Genomic DNA, 24,245 nt, shown 5'->3' on the forward strand with positions numbered 1-24,245 from the left:
CCAGCGCTGCCCGGCTGTCCCGGGCACCAGCTGCCGGGCCCGCTGGCCGCGGCCAGATGAGCGACACTTTTAAAGGGTGGAAACAATCCATTTTCCAAAGCGATCATTTAAAGCACTTAGGCAATTATACACTTAAGATTAGCGTTATTAATTCACCGGAGTCGCGGCTATCACCGCGCACGGTTCCCCGCTGCTCTCGCCCCGCGGCCGGTCCCGCATGCCGGCACTGCAGCCGGGCCCGGGGGGACACCGAGCCCATGGGGGTGACACCGAGCCCGGGGGGACACCGGGCCCATGGGGGTGACACCGAGCCCATGGGTGTGACACCGAGCCCGGGGAGACACCGAGCCCATGGAGGTGACACCGAGCCCGGGGGGACACCGAGCCCGGGGGGACACCGAGCCCATGGTGACACCGAGCCCATGGGTGTGACACCGAGCCCGGGGTGACACCGAGCCCATGGGTGTGACACCGAGCCCAGGGTGACACCGAGCCCATGGGAGTGGAGGGTTCCCTGCGATAAGAGGTGGGAAAACTCCTCTTCGCTTTTCCCTTTCCCTCGGCGGTGGCCGCTCCGCCACAGCAAACAAGCGGGAGGAGAAGAAGGGGCCGGCGGAGGCGAGACCCGTTTGTTTGTAAAGAAGTTTTATTTCCACATTTAAAAAAGGGGGGAGCGGGAGCGGCCGCGGCGCCCCGAGCCCCCCCCGCGCCCCCCGCCCGGCCGGGCCGGCCCCGGGATACAGACTGACAAGAATCACTTACACAAATACGCCCTCAGGGTTCACAAATAAATAATTCATATACATTTTGCACCGTATTTACATTCCACCGCGCTTTTTTTGTTGTTTTTAAGTTTTTTAAAGTTTTTTTTCTGGGGGGGGGGGGGTGTTTTTTGTTTTGTTTTGTTTTTTAGTTTAAGTTAAAGACGTCCCAAAGTCTCGCTGGGACCATCGGTCCGGGTCACCCCACGGTCCTTCCCGGCGGCGGGACCCTGTCGGGGAGCCGGGGAAAGCGGGGAGGGGTCTCACCCCGTGGCAGGTGTGGCTCGGCTCCCCTGCCTGTTCCTGGGGAGGGGGCGCAGGGGTGAAGCCCCCCCGGATCATCCGGCCCCCGCCCGTGCTCCGGGCTCCGTCCCACGCCGAGGGGGGGACACGCAGCGGCCCCGCGGGGTGAGGGGCAGCTCTGCCGGCTCCGTCCTGCCAAGCCTGTCCTTGATTCTTGCATTCTTTATATATTATTTTAAAAAATGAAGGGGTGGTCTCCTTTATAATTTTATATATATATATATATATATTTGGGGATGAGCGGGAGTCTGTCTCTTGCTCTCGGCCCCAGAGGTGCGGGGTGGCCCCTCTAGCCCCCTCGGGCCGGTGGGTGCCGGCGGGGCTGCCCGGGCTCACCGGGGCTCACCGGGGCTCACCGGGGCTGCGCGGCCCGGGGCAGCACGCCGGGCAGCGGGGGCAGGGGCGGCGGGGGCTCGCTGCCGCCCTGCAGTCCGTGGATGAGGATGCGGGGCACCAAGGGTCTCTGTAGGGCGGGGGGCGGCGCGCTGGGTCCGCGGTACAGGTAGAGGGCGGCGCCGGGGTCCAGGTTGGAGACCAAGCTCTGCGGGTAGAAGTAGGGCGAGGGGAACATCCTCTGGAGGGCTGAATAGTTGCCAGCCTCAGCCAGCAGCTCCAGGCCCACCGCTGTCTGCCTTTTCCACTTGGTCCTGGGGGGGGGGAGGTCGAGAGAAGGGGTCAAGGAGGGGAGGGATGTGCCCGAAGCAGCTCTCGGACTCTTTTTACCCTTTGCACAACCCCTTTTCCCCCGGCTCTGCTCTCACTGCGCATCTCACCGCTGGGTCCCAGGGCCGCGTCCCCTGTACGGCAGGGATGGGATGGGATTTATGGGATGCAGACCCCATTAATGGGGGACGGAGCTGGTGTTCCCAGCTCCCTGGTGTTCCCGTTCCCGCAGCCCGGCGTGAGCGCCCACGGAGCTTTCCCGAGGGTACCGGAGCCACAGCCCAGCTGGGATCCAAATGCGGGATGATGTGAATCCCGGCGATAAAAATAGCGACAAACATTTCAATCCCTTCCTGAGGGTGTAAATCCCAGATTGCCACACGAGCCGAGGATGACACGGGGGGATCCGTGAGCTGGGCACGGATGCTGCGACCACAGCGATGCTCCGGCCCGAGGCTCCGCCGCCCGGGGCTCCGGGAGCCTCTCCCCGGGCCGGGGCTGCGGGGCCGGGCCGGGCCACTCGGGAGGCTGCGGGAGTCCCACGGGGGGACAGGCGTGGGGCAGGGTCCCGGGGAATTCGTTTTCGGCAGATATATATATATATATATATATATATATATATATATATATATATATATATTAGACATATCTCTGTGTCTGAATACACATACATACATACATATATATATATATATATATATGTATTTATTTTTATATGCGTATATATCGGTATCGTCGTGTATATATATCTCTATGTCTATAGATAGATATAGACACATATAGATGCAGAGATACAGATATATCTATATACATGTGTGTATGTGGAGAAGCCCCGGCCCCAGGATCTCGCTGCCGGCGGGGCGAGCTGGAGAAGGGGCTGGGAGCACAATTTCGGCTCTGGAGTGTCCTTGAAGGAGGGATTTGGGGAGAGAAGGGGTGATCACAGCGTCCCCCGCCGCCCCTAAACTTTCCCAAACCCCCGACGTGGGGAGAGCTTTGCAGATGGAGAAGTGGGACTGGAAATGATGAGGAAAGAGGGTAAAACCCTGGAGCGAGCAGGGGGACAGGGCGGGGGCTGCAGCCGGGGGTCTCTCGTTTGGTGGCCGTGGCAATGGTCGGAGCTGCCGATGTCCCGACAAACCCACTGAAGCCACCACGTCGCCAGCGCTTTTACAGATTTGTCGCTGAAGCGCTAAAACCTATTTCCACCAGTAAATTATTCATCATAATAATAATTGTGTAATTACTGTAAAGGGTGTTAATTATTGATGCCCAAAGCAGTAATTGGTATCTATTATTAATGGGCCGATGTGTTATGCTGTTGTGTTTAGCTGCAAGCCCGGTCCTGCCTCCCCGCCTTGCCGGGGCTGGGGGCACAGATTGTCCCCCCCCGCCCCGCCTCGGCGCCGCTTCTCTGCCCTTGACTTTGGGGTAAAAAGCCCCGGGAGAGGCGGGGAAGGGACGGACATCACCCCTGTGCTGGCGGCAGGAGGGATGGGGTGGCTGTGGGGTGAAAAGCGCTGCCTGCTTTGGGGTGCGCGGCCGGGGAGGGGAGCAGGGCGGGATCCCGGCGCTGTGCGCAGGAGGGAGCGGTGCATCTTTACCTTCTGTTCTGGTACCACGTTTTCACCTGCGTGTCGGTGAGGTTGAGGGAGGCGGCCAGCTCCATCCTGTCCTGCACGCTCAGGTATTTTTGCCTCTCGAAGCTGCGCTCCAGCTGGGCCAGCTGATGGTCGGTGAAGGCGGTGCGGGCTTTGCGCGGCTTTTTCAGCCGCACCGGGGGACTGTCCCGGGAGCTGGAGATCTCTCGGTCCCCTTCTTCTTTCACTGAGCCGAGAGGGAGGAAGAGAGGCCAGGTCAGAGCAGGAAAGGAATTACCCTCTGACGAGGGGGTGCAGGGGCTCGGGTCCGAGTGGGGCTCACGGCACATTTGCTCTGCACCCCGTGAATTTTAACCCCGGCTGCCCGAGGGGGGCTCCCCGAGCCGGGCCCGGCTTTTCCGCGTCCCGGGGGCCTGGGATCGGAGCAGGAATGTTGGACTGTGCCGAGAGAACCCCCGACCCGGCCCCGACGCCCTCCTGCCCAGACCTCCCCTCATCCCCCTCATTTCTCACGGGGCAGGACCTTCCTCTGGGTTTATTCCCCCAAACTCAAAACCTTTCTCGATGCTTGGATATATTTTCTTCCCTTCTTCTTCTATCTATTTTTCTCTCTGTCTTTTCTTTTCTTTTCTTTTTTTTTTTTTTTTTTTTTTTTTTTTTTTTTTTTTTTTAAACCAAAACAAACCAACCAAAAAATTAAAATTGCGAGCCCACATGTTTTTTGAGGGGAATGTTGCCGTGCTGCTCCTGCCTCTCCCCTCCGCGGAGAAGCCTCCGTCCTCCCGGGGCACGCAACAAACCTCCCTTCTCCGGGGCGCACAACGAAACACTGGGGGAAGCACTTAACAACCCCCAGTCCGGGCTGTTATTTATTTTAAAAAAGACAGAATGAAAGGGGTTGGTGACGGTTCGTTAGCGCGGTCGGTATATTCGAGCCGGCGGAGCGATGCGGGAATTTACACCGCAAAATGTTGGAGAGTGATGGAAAAATTACGGAACAGAAACAAAAATAAAAGGGGAAAAATAAATTCCTGATTGTGCTCGCCTTCTCCACCCTCCTGGAGGAGATTATGGAGCAAATAGTCTAGATTTCTACAAATCGACGGCGTTTGGGTTTTGTTTTTTGGATTTTGGTTTTTTTTTTTTTTTTTTCCAGAGATTTATGTTAAATTTGCGGGTGACGGGGTGAGTAGGGACAAGGCTGGAGCCGAACGCGAGCTGATTTCTCTCTGTAGGAAGACAATAATCCGGTTAATTGAGCCACCGGGGAGTGAAACCCTTCAACCAGAAATCCCGGCTCTGGCCGAGCAGGCAGAACGAGCCGGGCACGATCCTCGGGCGGGGAAATCCGGACCCGGTTCCCGGGAAAGCGGCAGCCCCGAACCGGGGGATCCGAACAGGGGGATCGGCCCCGCTCTCTCCCGGGAACAGCCCGAAAGTTTCTATGGAGTTTTTTTCGTGGAGTAAAGCGAGTTTGGATTCTCGAATCCCGAGGAGAAAAATCCCTCCCGACCCCTGGGCTGATCCTCGGCTCCTAAAAAGTTTCTGCTCGCCAAAGGGCCGCAGGAACGGCGGCGGCGGCTTCCCTGCTCCGTCCGGATCGGCCCCTGGCTAGCAGTAGTTAAAAAAAAAAAAATAATTCCATATATAGATATTAAAAAATCTATTCTGGGTTTTCCCGGCACTTTGGCCGCTGGGGGTTAGGCCCAGCTTCGCAGCCCCTTTGCGGAGTAAATCTGGGGCGTTTTACCCCAGGAAAGGCTATTTCCAAAGAGGCACAAAAATTATTGCTCTGGGAGCGGGGATCTTCACCCGCTCCTCCACTGATGCGGGGGTTTTACCTCATTTAAACTATACTTTCCTCTCCATTTAAACTGGTTTTGGGTTTTTTTTCCCTACGCTTAGACCGTCTTTCCCCCCCTTCATTTAAACAGTGAGGTTTTTTGCCCCCGATTTAAGCGGTGTTTCCCTCACTGTTTAAGGGGTTTTTTTCCCCCATCTAACGGTATTTGCAGCGTGCCCGTGGCTGTCCCGCCGCAGGGACAGCACAGGAGCCAAAAAGCCGAACCCTGGCCCGGGCTCGGCCGGCTCAGGGAGATGAGGAGAACCCGCTTTGCTTCTCTCCCCTCGCTTCTTTCGCGTCTCGGCGATTTGGGGTAAGGAGAGAAGAGCTGAAGGAATTCGGGCCGGGTGTAGGAGTCGAGAGCAATTCCAAGGTGGAATCGCGGCTGGTCTCAGTGCAAAGCGGTGGAGCCGGTGCTTCCTCCCGGGGCATTTCCAGCCCCGGCACCGACCCCGGGCTCCATCCTTCGTTTGGAGCGAAAATCGCCCCGTGATGCCCAGAGCCTGCCGCCGCCTTTGGAGGCTCAATTGGGTGAATATTTTTTCCTCAATGAACCAGATTTCAGCCCAGCGGCTCCGGGCGGGCCCAGAGTGCATTTGTAGCCGGGACAGGGCTCAGCCTGTGTCCCTTTTTTCCCTGTCAATCCCCCCAAAAGGTGCCATCGCCTCCCTTTTCTCCGCCCAGCTGGATGGATCCCCTCTCCTTTCCCTCACAAACAGCCGGCGAACAGTTTTCCAGGGGAAAACTTTTTGCAGAGGTGATGAGTGTGGGATGGGAGAAGGCACCCGGGATAAATTGCTCCGAGGGGCTCGGTCTGACCCCAGATTCCCCCGTGCTCTTCCTGCGCCTCTCCCTGCCCCGATTGCCGCAGGGGGAGGCCGGGCAGGGGCTGCGGGGTCCGGGAGCCGAAGCCCCCGGCCCGGGGCGAGCAGCATCCAGCCCCACTCCCCGCCGGCGCTGTGGATGCGGCCCGGGGCTCCCTGTCTGCACTGCTCGGTTTTGAACGATTTTCAAAATAATAATAATACAAATAACAAAAATCGAATCAAACCCCACCGACCAGTTTGTTCGTTTCTCACCGGAGCAGGGGAAATACCTGGCAAATCCGTGATTATTTTCTTTTATTACGGTTTTGTTTTGGTTTGTTTGTTTTGGATTGGTTTGGTTTTTTTTCATTTTTTCCGCAGACAGAAATCCGTCTCCGCTTCTCCCTTCCCCGCGGGTGGAACAGCACAGGCGGATCTTTGCGGCGGAAGGCGGCCCCGGAGCATCCCCCGGGCGCGTTTAACGGAGCGCCGATTGCCCCAACCCCTCTCACCGGGCCGAGCCCCATCGAGCCCCGAACCCTCAAGTTTCCCCAAGCTGGTGCCGACCCCTCGGTCATTTCGGGGGTGACCGATGCCGTGATCTCCCCCTGAGCCGGAGCCGGGTCCGCAGCGAGATCCCAGCGCTCCGGGGACTCCCGGGTCCGGGCTGCCCTGACAGCCCAGCGGGGTGAGCGGCTCTTACCTTTGTACTCCGAGTCCGAGGAGGAGCTGCTGGTGTTTTTTTCCATTTTCTCCCTAAAATCCTCGCCGGGCTTGGTGGGGATCCTGCCCGCCGGCTCCTGCCCGCCGTGAGGTCCATTGGTGCTGGAGTAAGGCGCGCAGGCGGCCAGGGGCTTGCAGTCGGCCAGGATGTCTCTGATGAGGAAGGAGGAGGTGACGGTCCGGGACTGCGAGGGAGCCGAGACCTGCCCCGGCTGGAGATGCGCATCCAGGCCCGGCCGCGGCACCGCCGCCTCCAGGCACTCGCGGCCCGGCGAGCGGGGCGAGGGGCACCCGCTGCTGCCCTCCGAGCGGGGGCTCAGCTCCAGCGGGGACCGGCCGTCCCCCGCCAGCGGGTCCCCCTTGGGCACGGCCGGGCTGCCGGCTCGGTGCGAGAGGATGGAGTCGATCCCAAACCCGGTGGAGCCCTCCATGGCCCCCGCGAGGTGCCGGCGCTCACACGGGCATTGGCGGGGAGGGCGCGGCGGAAGCGGGTTGATAATGATAATTAGCAATAAAAGGAGGGAAAAACAAAAAAGACGAAAGAAAAAAAAATATAAACGAAGTAAAAAGGAAAAAAAAAAAAAAAAGCAAAGTTCAGTCTGGGATCCGGGCAACAATTGCTGCAAGGCTCTCCGAGGCGCCGCGCGTTAGATCCACGGCTGCTCCTTCTTCAGCATCGCGCCCAGCTGCACTCACAGACAGACAGGAGAGGGGGGAGAGGGAGGCAGAGTCAAACTTTGGCCGCGAAAGGGGTGGGGTGAGGGGGGACGGACCCCAACCTCACCCGGGGTCCCGGCCACCCCACGCGTGCCCGGAGCCGCGGCGGCGCGGGGCTGGGGGGCAGCCCGGGGGCTCCCAGCCGGAGGTGGGGAGGCAGCGATCGATAGTGAAGGCTTCGCAGCGCCTTAACCACTTAATGATCCAGAAATCAATGGGGAAGGGCGAGGGGAGGGCGGAGGGGGTGGCCAGTCGCCGGGCCGCCGCGGCGCCCCCCTCCCCCGCCAGCACCTCGGACAGCACCGGGGAAGGGAAAGCGGAGTCACTCCGGAGCCCGCAGCACCTCGGACAGAGCCGGAGTGGCTCCGGAGCCCGCGGTGCCTTCAGCACCTCGGCCAGCGGCGGGAGCACCGCGCCCTGCCCGGAGGGGGAACGGGGAAAATGGGGAGAAAAGCTGAACTTGGGCCGCTGCGGCTGGGGGACCCCGGCACCCCCCACCCATCCCGCGGGAACGCGCCCATTGGCCGCCAGGCGTTCTGGGGGATGTCACTCCCCAACAGGCGACACCTTGGAGCTTGATTAACGGGAATTAATTGTCGCCCGGATCCCCGCGCTTTCCGGGCGGTTTCCGCCCTCTTTTGCTGTCATTATCCCGCTGATGGGGCTCTTAATGGGATGATTAGCCGCGGAGGGCGGGGGAGTGTGGGTTGGGTGGGTTATCGAGGGGTTACTGCTTTCTGCGCGCCTCCCTCCGCAATTAGCTGATCTGCCGGTCCCTCCCGAGCAGGGAAAGTTTTGCTGGGCGTTAAAATTAAAACCCAAAAAATTAGGGAATAGAAAAAAAAAAAAAAGAAAACAAAAAGGGAAAGAAAAAGCATCGAAACCCTCCCCAAATCCCCAGCTCTGAGACGGCTGCTCCGAGCCCGAGATGAGCCTCGGGGCTGCGAATTTCGTTGCATGCGCTGGAAATCGGTTGTGGCCGAGCAGAGAGGTCCAGGGGCCGCCGGGCAGCCGCGTCCCTCGCCCAGCGCTGCCGGAGCGGCTCGGACCGGGCACGGCTCTGCCAGCACCAGCGGCGGTACCTACTGGTGCAACTGGGCAGGGACCGCGCTCAGAGCGGATTTTTTTCCGCCGTCAGTCGCGTTTGGAATAAAAAACCGATGGCCTCAGGCAGGGCTGCCCCGTCCTGCCCGTTTCTGCCGGAGACACCAACTTTCCTCCCTCCCGTCGGGGGTTTGCTGTTGTTGGTCTGCCGGGCTGGAGAGGGACAGGCTCACGCAGGATTCCCACCTTCCCCGCGGTCACACTGGCTGCTGTCTCCTCGAGGGTTTATTTAGGGGCTTTTCCCGTGGATAGACCCTTCGCCGCGGAGATAGGAAAATGCCCACAGCCGGGTGCGTGAAGCTGCGTCACTTTAAAGCGATGTCGCCGGTTATTTCTCAAATACTCGATTTCTTCTGTTCCCCACCTTCCCGGCCAGTCAGCTGCATCTTGTCCCTCTTCCAAAGCCGCCCTTGGCCGGCAGCTTGGAGGCGACCAAGGAGGGGAGAGCCCCCCCGGGGCAGCCCGGCTGCCAGCTGTCGGGCAGCGGCGCAGGCAGGGCCCCCAGCACCTCCTGCCCTCGGCCCTGCAGGCTCGGGGCCGGCTGCGATCGGGGCCGCGGAACAAAAGAACTTCAGAGCAGGACAAGCCCAGGAACAAAATCAGCATGAGCCCCGGTCTCAGCCTGCCCCCACCTCGGGGATGCAGCACACCCGGGCTGGGGGCTGCTCATCCTCTCTGTCCCTGGGTGAGGGGCTCCTGCTGCTGCTCTCCCTCCCAGCACAGCGATCCAGGACTGGGGGCCAGGTAATTTTTGCAGCGTCCACCATCCACAAGGACATCCAAGTGTCCCTTTGGACTGGAGCAGAGCAATGGATGTGCAGGAACTGGTCCTGGTGAGAAATGGTGCCAAGACCCCCATGGGGTTTGCCAGCTCCTTGCAGGGTTTGTGTTGGTGCTTGGGCTCTGGCAACCTCTCTGTTCAGCCAGGAGACCACATGTGGATTGGAAATTCGCTCTGGGATCAGGACCAGGACCAGGACTGGAAAAGGCAGTAGGGCTGGGAGTGGAATCAGAATCAGGATGTGGATCAGCCATGCAGGGACAGGTTTGGGTTGGTGAGTCTTGCTCTTGAATAAAGCACCCACTTTCAAATAACCACAAGGATGTCCCCAGATTAGACAAATTTCCTGATGTGCAAGATTTTGGGGGAAACTTGTGTGTGGGATACAATCCTCATCCCAGAGCAGGTTCTGTACTGTGCCATGCCCAGTCAAGGCCCTGGGGACAGATATGTCACTCCTAGGCCATACTTGGGGCTCCCAGCAGCTACAGATGCACTGCAACTCATGTATTAACAAAACTGAAATGATTATTACTATTATTACTATTAATGCTATTGTTTTATTAAGTTGTTTCAGAACTAGATTCCCCAAGGCAGAAATGTGCCCCATTCTGCCCATACGTGGTGTCCTTCCTACATCACCAGACCCTGGACAAGTGGGGTTCCAGTGATTTGTCTGTGGCTCCCAGCACAGATAGGAAATGCTGTGCACAGACCAGTGAGCAGTGCACAATCCTTCCCTCTCTGTGCCTGCCCTTAATCCTCGATTTCCAGACTGTTCCTGCTCACAAACACATCAGTCAAGAGGAGATCCCTGGTGCCAGCTGGATTCACAGTCACAATCCAGGGGTGGACTTCGGGCTGTGACAGCTTTGGAAGTTGCTGTTCATCCCTTCCTGCTGGGTGCTGCTGATGGACAGGGCTGGGCTCTCCTGGTTCCTGTCACCAGTGCAGGTTTGGCCCTGGGGCCAAGGGACAGGGCTGACCCAGGTGTTCCCAGAGGCTTTGGCCACGGGACCCCTTCCCGTGAGCTGCGATGGTGACTGAGCAAGAATTAATCCAGAAACATCTGCTGGCCATGCAGAGCCGGGTGTCCTGGAAGGGTCTGGCCGAGGGAGGAATCCCCGGAGGTTCTGCTGAATCTCCTCCTGGGCGCTCGGGAGGGCCGTGCCCAGCAGGAACAGCGAGGGATGCTCCGGGAACCGCACGGACACATCACCAGCAGAGAGAGGAGCGCTCGGGGTGGGGGCAAGGGCAGAAGGAGGGGGACAGGCAGCCGGGAGGAGGCGGGGAAGCTGCAGCAGCAGCGGCAGAAGCGCTTCCATTGCCGGTGGGTGTCACTGCAGGACAAGGAGCGGGGGCGGCGGGGACACGCTGCGATCACAGCTCGGACGGGTCCGGCTCGGGCTCTGATGGATGCAGGATGCCCCCGCAGCCCCCTGGGGACATTCGGGACAGACCCTGCCCAGCATTTCGTGAGGCAGATCTGTCGGCTCTGAGCTGCACTGAGAGGTGTCTCCTGAACGCACTTTGTTAATTTGTCTGATGATTTTTGGGTTTCTGGTCTCTTTGTTGGTTTGCTGTCCCAACCAGCAGCTCTACGGGGTTTGGTTCTCACTGTTCAGGATTCTCTGGAGGTGTTTGTTTCCTTCCCCGAGCACAGCCCGGGGACCTCAGTGGCTGCTGCAGGAGCACACAGGCTGTGGCTGGGCTGAGAGCTGGCTGTGGCTCCCAGCAGGCAGAAGGACAAACCTCATGCCTGGATTTCTCACACTCTCATAAACAGTGTCATTTTTAGCAAGACAAGTCATTTAAGGCCCAGCTTCCTCCCTCCCTGGGGAGGTGGGAAAGATCTTTGGTTATAATCCACCTCTGCCAGCTTGGCAAGCCCTGCTGTTGTCCCCCTCATTATTTTAGCTGAGTTTTATTTAGAGGCCTGTACTGAAAAGGGACAACCTACCAGGGTTTTCCCGGTGTGGAGCAGATGATTTTGTTCTTCTCTCTACTCAGGTGTGGGCAAGGTGGAGTTTGTTACAGCTCCTTCCTTATAAAAGGAGAAATGCTGGAGTTGCTACTGGGGAGCCTTCACTGTCCTGAGCAGTTTACTTTGGTGCCCCATCTTGAGCATTGCAGTGTAATGTTCTAAACAACTCTTCTCTTTAAGGTTTGGGGTTAAAGGTTTGGCTGAAAGTCTGAGGGGCAATGAGCTCAGCATGTGTTCTTTGTGTCCTTTGGCTGCTGGTGGCTTTATGGAGAGCTGGGCTAATCCCAGTGCCAGGGTGTGGGGACAAAGTTGTGCTGGCACACCCACCCGAGCTCAGGATGCAGATGGGCTGTCCAGCACAGATGTCACCTCCCAGAGCTCTGGGGTGAACAGACCTAAGTCCTCCAAGTACCAATTCGAGGGTGAATATGAAAATGGGAGATAATTTGGCTTAAAAAGATGGTAAACTCTAAGCTGTAAAAGATGTGAGAAGCAGACTACATTACAGTTATTAATTAGTCCTTTAGTAATAATGGAGATCCACAGTTTAAATAATGCCACTTTTAACCAAATTGTATCTGAAGTGAAATGCTCTGTTGGGAGAAGATGGATTCCAAGTGTGTTGGTTCCTGACTGAGCCTGTGGGTTTGGGTGCTGGGCTGTTGAGTTGGTGTTGGTAGGGTTTGAGTTTGTTCAGGGAGTGCTCAAAGAGGGACTCCAGCAGCTCTTGGAGGGTGAGTGTGGAGCTGGCTGGAGCCACCTTAAAGCAGAGGCATTGCCTGTGGTGAGGCCTCAGTTTGGCAGAGCACTCAAAGCAGGTGTTTGAATTCCTTCACACAGGCAATGGCTTTGCTGAATCAGGCACTGAGGAGAAGCTTTTTTGGCAAAGAAACGAGGACTGATGAGAGATTACAGATTTGATATCAGCCAGGATATGGCTACATCCAATCTATTTGTCCAGAACCTGCAGGGAAGGAGCCTGCCCTGCCTTCCCTGTGGGGCTGTGCTGGTGTGAGCACTGCCCTGCTCCTGAGGACCACGAGGATTGTGCTGTTGTGCCCCTGACATGAAGCAATGAACAGGCTGAGACAGAACAGTTCCTCTCATATTTATGATTTATTTGGCTGTTTCTGCATTAGCATAACTCTGTAAAACCTGAGAGAGCCTTTTGCCTGTGGAATCCTGGGGTCCAAGGGCTGTGCCCAGCACAGTCCTTGCTGTGGGGGCCCTCTGGGGAAGGGGACCACTGGCAGGCACTCCTCAGTGGGAGGCACTGAGAGCCTTTTTACGGGAGACAGGGTCTCTAAAAGTCCTGAGATGAGGCTCAGCCTATGAGGAAAGGAGCAGAGAGAGGATTGGTTACAGCCAGGAGCCAGCCATAGAAAATAGGTTGAAGCACAGACAGGGAGGAGACTGCAGATTGCACAGGGGCTCTTGCCTGGCTGGGAGATGTTGCTCCAGCTGAAGTTAAACACTTAACCTGCTTAAGATGAGGAGTAGCTTTCTGATTGACATCAGGAGGTTCTTATCCTGCTCTAGAAACAAAACCCTGTAATTTTATTGTGGTGTGTTTGTTGTCTGACATTTTCAAAGGCTGCCATGCCCTGAGGTGGGCCCTGAAATAAATATGACTTGTTTTCTACAACACAGGACTTGAGTGCTTCAGTGAGGGGGCAGGATGGGCTCAGAGCTCCCAGAGAAGTCCCTGGTGAAGTCAGAGGCTCTTACACGACCTGTCCTAAAACCACAAAAGAAGCAGCTCCCCAGGAATCACCTTTGAGTGGGGACAGGGTGAAAAAATGCCCATGACAATACACAAAAGGGAATTAATCTGGGGGTAGTAATCTCTGGGGTGAGCAGAGGGCTCACACACAGCTGTGTGCAGCAAACCTGTACAGGAGATGCAGGGACTGAGGCTGGAGTGTTTTCCATGGGGGGCCACGGGCTCTGCCTGCCCCAGCACAATTCCCTGTGCCACACATCTGCCTCTGTGCTGTGCTGAGCTGCCTCCTGCTTCCCCCACCCTGCTCAGGCTGGCTGCATGTCAGGTTTTGCATATGTAAAAATACAGAGCAGTCTTTGCCCTGAAAAGCTTGCTAGTGATCTCATTAATCAAGACAAACAAAGCATATTTAGCTATTCCCCCTCTCTGGAGGAAGGCGTTCAGGTACTTAAATATGCATTTGAGTGCCTAACTTCAGACAGCTGTTTCTGGATGTTTTTGCTTTCTCACAAATAGCAGCAGTGACATAACCCCTCTTGGGGAGGGAGAGGTGGGGAAGGCAGAACCAGGGGCTGCTGAAGTAGGTGGGTAACCCCAGAGAGCTGGCAGGGACAGTCCCTGGTTGTTCCAACTCCAACCTGCCATTAAAGATGCAGCAGATCTGCCCTTGCAGCTGGGATTGTTAGAAAAATCCAGAGCTTGCAGGTAAGGACAGCTGAGCTGCTTCTGTTGAGTGTCCCTCTGCCTCCCTGCCATGCTCCCTTATCCAACAGTGCTGGGAACAGAGCACAGGGACGTTTCTGCCTGGGATGGGGTTGATGCCATAGGAGAGGAATCAGCAGTTTATTCATTCCAATCTCAGTACAAAGCTCCTGGGTGAGAAATGTCCCACTGAGCCACAACTGGCAGTAATTAAAGTGAGCAGAGCCTTGAGGAAGTTGTGAGGGATGCCAGCTCCTGCCCTCAGCATGAGTGAGTGGAAAGCACCAGGTGTAGGACAGGGGCAAGTGCTATTTTAAAAAATGAGAAACCCTCCCAGTCATTAGAGTCCAGATAAGGGTGTCCTTGGGTCAAAGGTCTTATTATGACAGAAACTGGTGTTGAGCAGTCACTGCCAATGATGAATCCTCCTCTCTGATTCTTCTAATTCATATTTTAAATGATGAACCCAAAGGTACCTCCTCTAGAGACAGCTGATGATCTTTGCCATTACTCTGCTGCAGTTATGGGTTGTTATGCTGGGATTTTGTTTGGAGCACTGGCTGCAGCAGGACAGGAATATGGTTTGTAGGAAAAAACTGAAAGGTTTTCCCTGCAGGATGATGGAGCTGCCATGGGCTCCAGCTGCTGCTGAGCAGCAATGTTTTGCTGCTCTTCATTGCATTTGTTATTGACAAATGAAAACCTGCAGGACCCTTGCAGCTGGGACATTGTGATGTCAGCATTTGCTTCACAGAATTAGAGGGGCAAGAAAAATAATTACCGCTCCTAAAACTTAAATATGTATTTGGGGGGTATTATCTTTAGAGTTTCACAGTTCTAATAATGTGTTAGATTAGAGGATACATTAAGACAGGTGTGTTAATTGAGGGCTGATAAATTCGATGTGATATGTAGAAAAGCCAAGCTGGTGCAGGGAAATCAGAGCTCCTGATGGTGGCAAACCCCAGAGAGTGAGCAGGGCTTTGTGGGTGCCATAGCTGCTGGGCACTGTGGGTGCAGAATAAACTCAGCTTATGGGGGGGAGTTTTAGTTATTAGAGCTGCACTGAGTGGTTTGTGGTGACTTGAGAAAGGTCTGGAGCCTGTAATGAACAGCACCAGGCTCTCCTGCTGGCCTGGAAGGATCCATGGAGACGTGGCTGTCCCTGCTCCTCTCCCAGCACCTGCCTGGCTCTGCCCAGCTGCTCCCCAGCCTGGCACCATTTTTCACTTTAACAACAGAGCTGCACCGGGACTCAGCCCGTTCCTCCATCATCCATTTGATCGAATCCTTTTAGCGGGTGACAAAACACTTTCCTGTGCTCACTTTACAGGAAACCAATCTCTATTCTTTTCTTTGCTTTTTTTTTTTTTTCCTTTCCCAAGCCCTCCTTCATTTACAGAAGTCTAACAAATCCTGGGGCTTATATTTTTTTTCCTTGGAAACAACATAAAACAGTTGATTTTTTTCCAGGAAAGGGAGGGAGGAGAGAGTAAAATAAACAATCCAGAGAGGGGTAGGGTGCTCAACGTGCAGAGCATCCCTGCACAGACAAAATAATAATAATAAAAAAAACCCCAAAAACCCACCACGCGCGCGCGCACATCCAGATGCAAATGATTTTTTTTTCTTCTTCTTTTTTTTTTTTTTTTTCCGCCAAGCCACCGCTTGTAAAGCTTGACAGAAAATAATGAGAAACACTAAATCTTTTATAAGGTCAACACTCAAGCAGCTGTCAAACAAGAAAAGAATTTAGCGAAAGATCCGCCAAAACTTCCATCGCCTCATTAAATCCAACAGGGCCGGGGCCCGGCGTGGTGAGGAGGCACCGGGGCGCCTCCGTTTTGTGTCAGTAATTTGCGGTGGAAGAAGAGGGAAGACGAAACAGCCGACGCCGAAGGGGCCTTGGGGGAGGCTGGGGAATCGTTAGTGCGCCAGCAGCGGCCCCGGCTCCTAATTGGAAGCATTGGGCATTATCAACGGAGGATTTGCCTCGGCTCCCTGACAGCTCTCTAGGCCTGGAATGATAGCCCACTTGTCAGTGTAAAAGACCATTAAAAACAAACCATTTTGATTTAATTGGAGGCGGTGTGCTGGGGGCCCAGGTGAGGCGCTTCATCAGCCGATGTTGGCTGCTGATGCCTTTTTCCCCCTGTATTGATGGCTTTTTTCTTTTTCTCCCCTCCCTTTCAAAAACTGTCTAGGAAAGAGAAAGAGGTGCTGAAAGATCCTTCACAGCCGCATCCAGAGCGGCTTTCAATAGGGTTGTCAACAAATGCCATGACAAGTTAGAGAGAGGCAGGTACTTTTAAAACAGACGTTATTCTGTCCAAGATGAGCTGTGCTCAGAGGTGAGGGTTGGATTATTAGGGTTACAAATAATGTGGTTTTTCCTGCCAGGAGCGTGCTTAACTGGCTTAACGAATGGGGTTGATTTTTCTCTCCCCACCTTTGTAAGAACAGAGGGAAATGCAGGACAAGGGAGCCTGGGCTAAATGATCTTTATTTGCTTCAAGCCCAGGAAGGTTTCAAACAGTGCTTGGTAATTTTGGGCTGCTGTATTTAATGTCCCATGGAGCTCTGAGTTGATTTTTATTTTTTTTTTTTCCACCTTCCTGAGAATAATGGCCACAGATATTTGCTGGGGTCCACTGGTCATTTGGTCTGGACAACAGCACAAGGAAAGAAGAATTAACCCACTGGAGCTGTAACCTGGTGTGTGCCCCCCACCTCCCTGGCAGATGTTTCAGGGTCAGACCAGAGCTGGCAGCTTTCACACTGACCTCATGTGCTTGACATCTGAATCCTGACCCTTTTCATGCCAGGCAAGAGTTTCTCTATAAGTTGTCTTGATAAATAGCATCTCTGCAGAAGTCAGAACAGGGTCATGAATAAACCCCAAATCCATTTTAAAAGCATTTCCATGGAGTTCTGCGCTGGAAGCAATGGCAGGTGCTCACCCATAACCCAACACAGAGTGTGTGGTTTCACTCTGCCACAAGCTGTGAGCACCAAAAATCTGCTTCTGCATGGGTGAGAATCTCCAAAGAGCAATGGGAATTGGTTGCCAACTGTTCCTTGTGCTGCCTTTGGATGCTGGGGCTTGGCTGCAGGTGGAGCCTGCCCTGGAGATGATTTAGGCTGTAAAGCTGCACAGTAGGGAGTTGTTTTCCCGTGTGAATCAGGAGATATCCAGAGCAATAAAAATGGCAGAGGAGAGACAGCCACTGTCTCTGAGGGAGACACAAGGAAGGGCTGAGCATGGCAGGTAATGGTTTCTACTAAGAGAGGCTCAGCTGAGATAAGATATAAGAAATATTTTTACAGTGAGGATGTTGAAATAGTTGGACATGTTGCCAAGAGAGGTGGTGGGTGCTCCATCTCTGGAAATATTCAAGGTCAGGTTGGATGGGGCTCTGAGAAACACAGTCTGGTTGAGGATGACCCTGCTCACTGCAGGGGAACTGGACTAGATTGCCCTTAAAAGTTCTTTCCAACCAAAATATTCTGTGACAGAGGGCAGCATTGGGTGGGATGAGAGGTTGGGTGTCCACAACAAGGGATAGTGGGAAAACCTGGATCATAAAAATGCTTTGTTGTGATTTGAGCAATTGTATTGCTGCAATCTCTGACTTTGGAGACAAAACAAGAAAACCTCCAGAATCTGCAAGGAAATGCAGTGATGGTGACAGGGCCAGAGCCTGCAGCCAGCCATGGAATGGCTGTGGGGTGGGAGGTGAAAACTCTGCTGTGGCCCTGGAGGAGACGTGGAGGGATCATGCCCAGGGCAGCTGGGACAGTTTGGAACCCTGCAGGGTGTTGAGGTCTCTGTTTGCACTGTGCCTGCCATAGTCCAGTGGTGCTGCTTTGGATTGTTACTGCAGGGCTGGGAGCCACCAGCTCGTGTCACTTGGGCCACTGAACAACCATCAACTGACAATAATTTTAATTCTTTTTGGTCAGCCAAAATCCCAGCTGAAGGGAGGATTGATCTGGTAGTGTGGTGACAGGAAGCTCTTGAACTCATTGTTTTATTATTTAAGCACTATTTAGGCCCCAGGAGAGGAGTTTGATAACATTCCAAGTCCTAGAAGTTTTTCTTCCCTCAAAGGCAGGAGAACCATCACTGCACCTGAACAGCCAGCCCTGTGTGCTGTGTGTATCAAGCCCAGCTTATTTAAACAGAATCTGTGGCTTTTCTGACAAGACAACAACTGCAAGATTACATGAGCTGTGCTTGTCAGTTCAGCTCTATAGACAAAAATAGAGGTAAGGCATTAAAAAAAAATGCAGAACATTTTTGTGTGTACGTGTTAAACCTCAACTGTTAATTCCGACGAAGGATCAGGCTGCGAGCAGAAATCGGATCCCTGGTGAGAATCAAATTCCGGAGCCCAGAATTTTTTTTTTTTTTTTTTTTTTTTTTTTGCTGCAAAGTTTATACAGTGGGGATTCCTCTAATTACTTTCAGTGGAAATTTACCTGACAGAGCTTTCCCAGGTAATGCAAGGCATACGCTGGAGAGCCGCTCAGCCGTTGACAGAGCCTTTGATTTTGTGCCAGGTTGCAAATTAAGTCTTTTGCCAAGGTACCCGAACACTTGCTCGTCAATTGCTTATCGCTTATTCATATCGCGCGTTTCATCTGCTCGGGGAGGCAGCAAGCTCTGACAAAAGTCTTGTCCAAAGTTGCTGCATTTTCTTTCCTTCCCCTTGCTTGGTCAAGTAAACAAGCCACCAGAGTGTCTCTGAGAGCTGGGATTCTCTAATGAGCAAAGGAAGAACCCTGGTGTGTGTCAGTGACAGGAGGTGCACGGAGCTGTTTTGACACGTTGGTGAATTCTTGTCCTGTGTTGCTGCTTTGTTGCTACCTGAATTCTTCTTGACTTGATAGAACTCTGGAAATATATTGGGGGTGGCCAACATTGACTTACTGGTTTGGAAAGTGATTATCAGACACCCCAGCCTGGCACAGGTGGAGATGCTGCATTTGGGCAGCAATGTCCTTCCCAGGGTTTGGCTGACACAATTCTGCCTGAGACAGTGGGTCAGGAGTGACACAGGGACAGGACACATCCACTGAACATGGGGGACAGGAGGCTGAGAGAATTGGGATTGTTCAGTCTGGAACAGAGAAGGCTTTGGGGTCACCTGAAAGGAACTTATAGGGAAGATGAGGCAAGACTATTGACAAGAGCCTGGAGTGATAGGACAAGGAAGAATGGACAAGTTCAAACTGAAAGAGATTAGGTTTAGATTGATATTAGGAAATTTTCTTTGTGGTGAGGCATTGAAACAGGCTGTGGCTGTGGCTGCCCCATCCCTGGAAGTGTTCCAGGCCAGGCTAGATGGAGCTCTGAGCTAAATGGTCCAGTGGAAGATGTCCTTGCTCATGGAAGGGGGTTGGAATGAGATGATTTTCAAGGTCTATTTCCAACCCAAACCATTCTATGATTCTATGATTTATATCCATGCTGGGTTCCTGAGAGCACAGTCCCTAGGGAATGCAGGCCCACATCTACAAATAAATTAAGTTTTGGTGCACAGTCCCAGCCATGATGGCAAAACCTGAGCCCTGGAATTGTGTCACTGCAGGCAAAGCAAGGCAGAGGCAGTTTGTTTTGGGGGGTGGCTGAGGAAGATGAGGGCAGTAGAAACATCTTGCTGAGGTGAGGAAGGAGTTAATGTCTGCTTGGTTTAATTTAAAAACAAATAAAAACCACTTCAGTGCAGCAACTTTCCCTAATGAACTGCCCATCAGGACAGGACTGGCTCCCTGTGAGCTGCCTGTGTTGGTGAGTGGGGGGCCCAGGAGACCCCAGGCCAGGTCAGTCCTGCAGAGTGAGATGAGCAGAAGCACCCAGTGTGGGAGAGCCTGTAAATCACCCAGTTAGCTTCACAGTCTGGGCCATTATTCTAAAGCAGTGGGGCTGAAACCTAAATCCAAATGAAAATATAGTCAATTTGTCCATACTTTACTGACTGAATGACTATGTAATATCATGCAGCTCTGGCAATGCAGGGAGCAAGCAGATGCAATTAGTAGGGAGGGAAAAGCCCCTTTGTTTCCTTCTCTTCCACTTCTTGGGCAAGCTTTCATGGTGCCAGGCACTGAATGGAAAGCCCAGTTTAAGAACCAGCAGAGAGATCCATGCCCAGTTTCTGCAGCTCTCTGTAAGAGGTCGTGGTGGGAATAAAAAAATCCTTCTTGATGATTTTTATGGGCCTAAAGGAACAAAATCTCACCTTCCTGCTGCCCCTGTTTTGGATTATAAGTATTTCAGTGGCTGGGTGTTGCTCCCCTCAGACCCAGAGCAGGCCAGACTGGAAGGTGTTATGCCAGATGATGTGACTGAGTGACCAGATGGGTGAGTGGCTTGTGAATATCACACTCCTGCACCCCAAACCAGCCTTGGACCACATGGAAATTTTAAAGAGAGGCTGTGGTCAGGGCAATGGAGTCTCTGAATATTCTTGTCCAGGGTCTGGAGTATTTCCCAAGTCATGAGCATCTTCTGCACTGGTCAGAGCAGGATAAAGTCAGCAAAGGCTGGTAGGAATATGCAGATGGAGTCTGCTAACAAGCACTCTGTGAAGTGACATTTTTGTGGTTGCTTTTCATATTCTTCTTGCACAGTATGATGGAGGTGTTACATGGATTAGAGGCAGTGTTTTGTTGATTTTCACCTCTGTAAAGGAGGGACTGACATTGACTCCTGGAGTTTCTGGGTTAGGTCAGCCTGGTTTTCAAAACCATTCTATCATCTCTACAGAACCCACCTTTAGAGGAAAAGTTAAAGAACAGTTTGGAGACCACTAAACGGTGGGAACCCTTAACTTCTTCCAGGTTGTTACTGCTTTTAACTGGGTAAACAGTTATGGATGTTCAAGAGGAGTTATTTTTCCATGGAGGAAACCATGCACTGCAGGTCAAGTGAGTAAGAAATTCCTTGATCCAAGTTCTAACATGGGCTGTGTCTGTCAGATGTGCAGTGGGGAAGGACAAACCTTCCAGGGTAATGCAGTGGGAAAGGAGTATGGAAAATCTGCAGAGGCTGTGCAAAACGAGCTGCCCCTCCTCCCTGGATGCTGCTTCTGGGAAGGAAAGAAAGGGAGAAGAAGGAAAAGGAGAAAGAGAAGAAGGAAAGATTTGGAGGCTCGAGAGCTGCGGCTGGGGCAGGAACCCAACCACAGCCACGGATGAAACACAAGGGAGAGCACGAAGCAAAACCCAGGCTGAAAAATGAACAGTGATGGAAAGGTCTGGGGTGAGAGGAGCTCTAAAGAGGAGGCTTGCCCCAGTATCTCGTGTGACTCTCACAATCTGTTTAACAGCGATCGGTCATGTTCTCTCGCTGCCGTCGCCGCAGCAGCAGCTCCGAGCTGACAGCCAGTGGGGATAAATGATTGCTGACATATGCTAATGGGGCACTCTCAGACAGGACACTACAGGAATACATCAAGGTGCTGCAAAGCACGTTTCTTGGGCAAAACTCTCCAACTTGTACAAGCAAATTATCTTCAGGAAATCACAGGGCTTCTTCGCTGTTTTAAACTGTGGTTAGAAATCAACAGCGTGGCAAAAAAAAAATAACCCTATCAGAAGAAAGGCCAGGACAGAGAGTTGAGAGCTTTTTGCAGTGGTATCTATCAGTGCTAAATATGATTTTGGCCATGTAAACTCCCTGCAGGGTTTCAGTGCTTTCACTTTCTGGTGTCTCCTTTCCATTCAACTGGAAACTTCTTTCCCCTCCTCTCCTAAAATGCCCCCTAGCTTTTCACTGGAAGTTTCCATATAGTTTACACCACTAACAATGCTAATGGAATTGCAACAAACACCTCAGTGCACAGCAGGTTGCACAGATGAATTCAGGGAGGTGTTTAGATCCTGTCACTAGAACAAGAAATTTTCACTTTGGTTCTTATTTGGATCAATTAAAGCAAGTGTCACACACATCTATAACTCGGCCAGGCCCTTTGCTTTGTCTCAGGGTGAATATTGTCAATCAGGTAGTTTAGAGAGGTATCAAGAGTGCAGGCTTTCTGGATAGCTCTAATCCTGGGGTGGAGCAGCTTCTTGAAACATCTGGTCTGGTTTGAATTAGTTATGGAGAGAGCCCATGAAATGGCAGGGTCCCAAAATGCAGGTGTGGCTGTCCTGCTTGTGCAGGCACTTGTAGAGCAAAGGCCACCCCTGTACTAACAGTAAGATATAAAAGATGCTTTTCATCTCAGGAAGCTCATGAAAGAGCACATAAGTTTAAAATGTTATTATCTGGGCAACTGCTGCCTCTCTTACAGGGCTCATGGCTGGCAAAAAATCTCCCACCCTGATGTTCAAAAGGGGGTGATGGGTGAACACATTTGGGATCATTTCAAGGTCTGGGTCCTGGGGAGCTCTGAGCAAAGAGCTCATTCACTGTGTGTTAAGGATGTTATTGAGGCACATGGGCAGGGTTAGAGAGTGTCCCTGACTTGAACCAGGTGCTTGTAGAGGCTCAGAAAGGCTGACTTTGATCATGAGATGGGTTTGGGGGGCCTGTACCTTCTCAAATCGCCGTGGGTGCCAGAAGGATTCCTCCTTCACCGGCAGCGGGTGCGTGCGCAGGAACGAGGAGCGGTTCTCACGGACCTGGGCAGCAGGAGGCTAAACACAAACAGGAGTGGGCTTAGACAGCTGCACTGCACTGTCTGCAGCTAAACAGAGACAGGAGCAGCTCAGACAGCTGCACTGCACTGTCTGCAGCTAAACAGAGACAGGATGGGCTCAGACAGCTGCACTGCACTGCACTGTCTGCAGCTAAACAGAGACAGGATGGGCTCAGACAGCTGCACTGCACTGTCTGGAGCTAAACACAAACAGGATGGGCTCAGACAGCTGCACTGCACTGCACTGTCTGCAGCTAAACAGAGACAGGAGCAGCTCAGACAGCTGCACTGCACTGCACTGTCTGCAGCTAAACAGAGACAGGATGGGCTCAGACAGCTGCACTGCACTGTCTGCAGCTAAACACAAACAGGATGGGCTCAGACAGCTGCACTGCACTGCACTGTCTGCAGCTAAACAGAGACAGGAGCAGCTCAGACAGCTGCACTGCACTGCACTGTCTGCAGCTAAACAGAGACAGGATGGGCTCAGACAGCTGCACTGCACTGTCTGCAGCTAAACAGAGACAGGATGGGCTCGGACAGCTGCACTGCACTGTCTGCAGCTAAACAGAGACAGGATGGGCTCAGACAGCTGCACTGCACTGTCTGCAGCTAAACAGAGACAGGATGGGCTCAGACAGCTGCACTGCACTGACTGCAGCTAAACAGAGACAGGATGGGCTCAGACAGCTGCACTGCACTGTCTGCAGCTAAACACAAACAGGATGGGCTCAGTCAGCTGCACTGCACTGTCTGCAGCTAAACAGAGACAGGAGCAGCTCAGACAGCTGCACTGCACTGCACTGTCTGCAGCTAAACAGACACAGGAGCAGCTCAGACAGCTGCACTGCACTGTCTGCAGCTAAACACAAACAGGATGGGCTCAGACAGCTGCACTGCACTGTCTGCAGCTAAACAGAGACAGGATGGGCTCAGACAGCTGCACTGCACTGCACTGTCTGCAGCTAAACACAAACAGGATGGGCTCAGACAGCTGCACTGCACTGTCTGCAGCTAAACAGAGACAGGATGGGCTCAGACAGCTGCACTGCACTGCACTGTCTGCAGCTGAACACAAACAGGAGCAGCTCAGACAGCTGCACTGCACTGTCTGCAGCTGAACACAAACAGGATGGGCTCAGACAGCTGCACTGCACTGCACTGTCTGCAGCTAAACACAAACAGGATGGGCTCAGACAGCTGCACTGCACTGTCTGCAGCTAAACAGAGACAGGAGCAGCTCAGACAGCTGCACTGCACTGTCTGCAGCTAAACAGAGACAGGATGGGCTCGGACAGCTGCACTGCACTGTCTGCAGCTAAACACAAACAGGATGGGCTCAGACAGCTGCACTGCACTGTCTGCAGCTAAACACAAACAGGATGGGCTCAGACAGCTGCACTGCACTGTCTGCAGCCAAAGGTGAGCAAGAGTGGGCTCAAACATGCACAGCCATGCATATCAGCTCTGTGCCATGCACTGCAGCGACACTGGGATGGATGAGGCCAAGAGTCACTTTGGGCTGATGATCACAAGTGCATGATCTAGGGAGTTTTCCCTGTCCATGCAGCCAATGCTGATGTTCAAGCACATGAGCAGCTGTCAGCTCTGTGTGTGCTTTATAGAGCATCCCAGGAAGTGGCTGCTGCCCACTGGAAGCCCTGTGCCCTGAGCTGCAGCAATGGCTCCTAACTGGGAGAGGCACTTCCAGCACCCCCATCATGGTTTCCTGGCTCTCCTGATTAATTGTGGGTTACAGGGCTTGAAAATCCCAGCACAAGCCACTGCAGGTACCTGGTGAATGTTTTGGCCACTGCATGCAGCCCTGGGAATCTGTCTGCTCCGTGGTCTAGGATACAGGTTTGTGTTGCTTAACTCAGTAATTG

The 24,245-nt window shown here is 53.4% G+C and overlaps 3 protein-coding genes across 3 annotated transcripts in view; all 3 read right to left on the reverse strand.

The window, feature by feature from the left end:
- PRRT1B (proline rich transmembrane protein 1B) overlaps positions 1-24,245 on the reverse strand; it is a 424,933-nt gene that overhangs the window by 32,400 nt on the left and 368,288 nt on the right. The gene's annotated exons all lie outside the window — the stretch shown is intronic.
- Positions 1,417-7,131, reverse strand: BARHL1 (BarH like homeobox 1; the record flags this gene model as incomplete). Its single annotated transcript, XM_079324575.1, has 3 exons — positions 1,417-1,711; positions 3,332-3,554; positions 6,681-7,131. The coding sequence occupies 3 exons, from the start codon at positions 7,129-7,131 to the stop codon at positions 1,417-1,419; spliced, it is 969 nt and encodes a 322-aa protein (XP_079180701.1).
- The window catches only part of CFAP77 (cilia and flagella associated protein 77), a 57,538-nt gene continuing 45,676 nt past the window's right edge, over positions 12,384-24,245 (reverse strand). The window contains exons 5-6 of the mRNA XM_079324429.1: positions 22,256-22,357; positions 12,384-12,615 (exon numbers count right to left, since the gene is read on the reverse strand). Of these exons, the coding sequence (XP_079180555.1) occupies positions 12,547-12,615; positions 22,256-22,357 (171 nt within the window). The 3' untranslated portion in view covers positions 12,384-12,546. The remainder of the gene's footprint in view (positions 12,616-22,255; positions 22,358-24,245) is intronic.

This window comes from Erithacus rubecula, assembly GCF_903797595.1.
Source record: "Erithacus rubecula genome assembly, chromosome: 21".
In the NCBI taxonomy this organism is placed as follows: Eukaryota; Metazoa; Chordata; class Aves; order Passeriformes; family Muscicapidae; genus Erithacus; species Erithacus rubecula.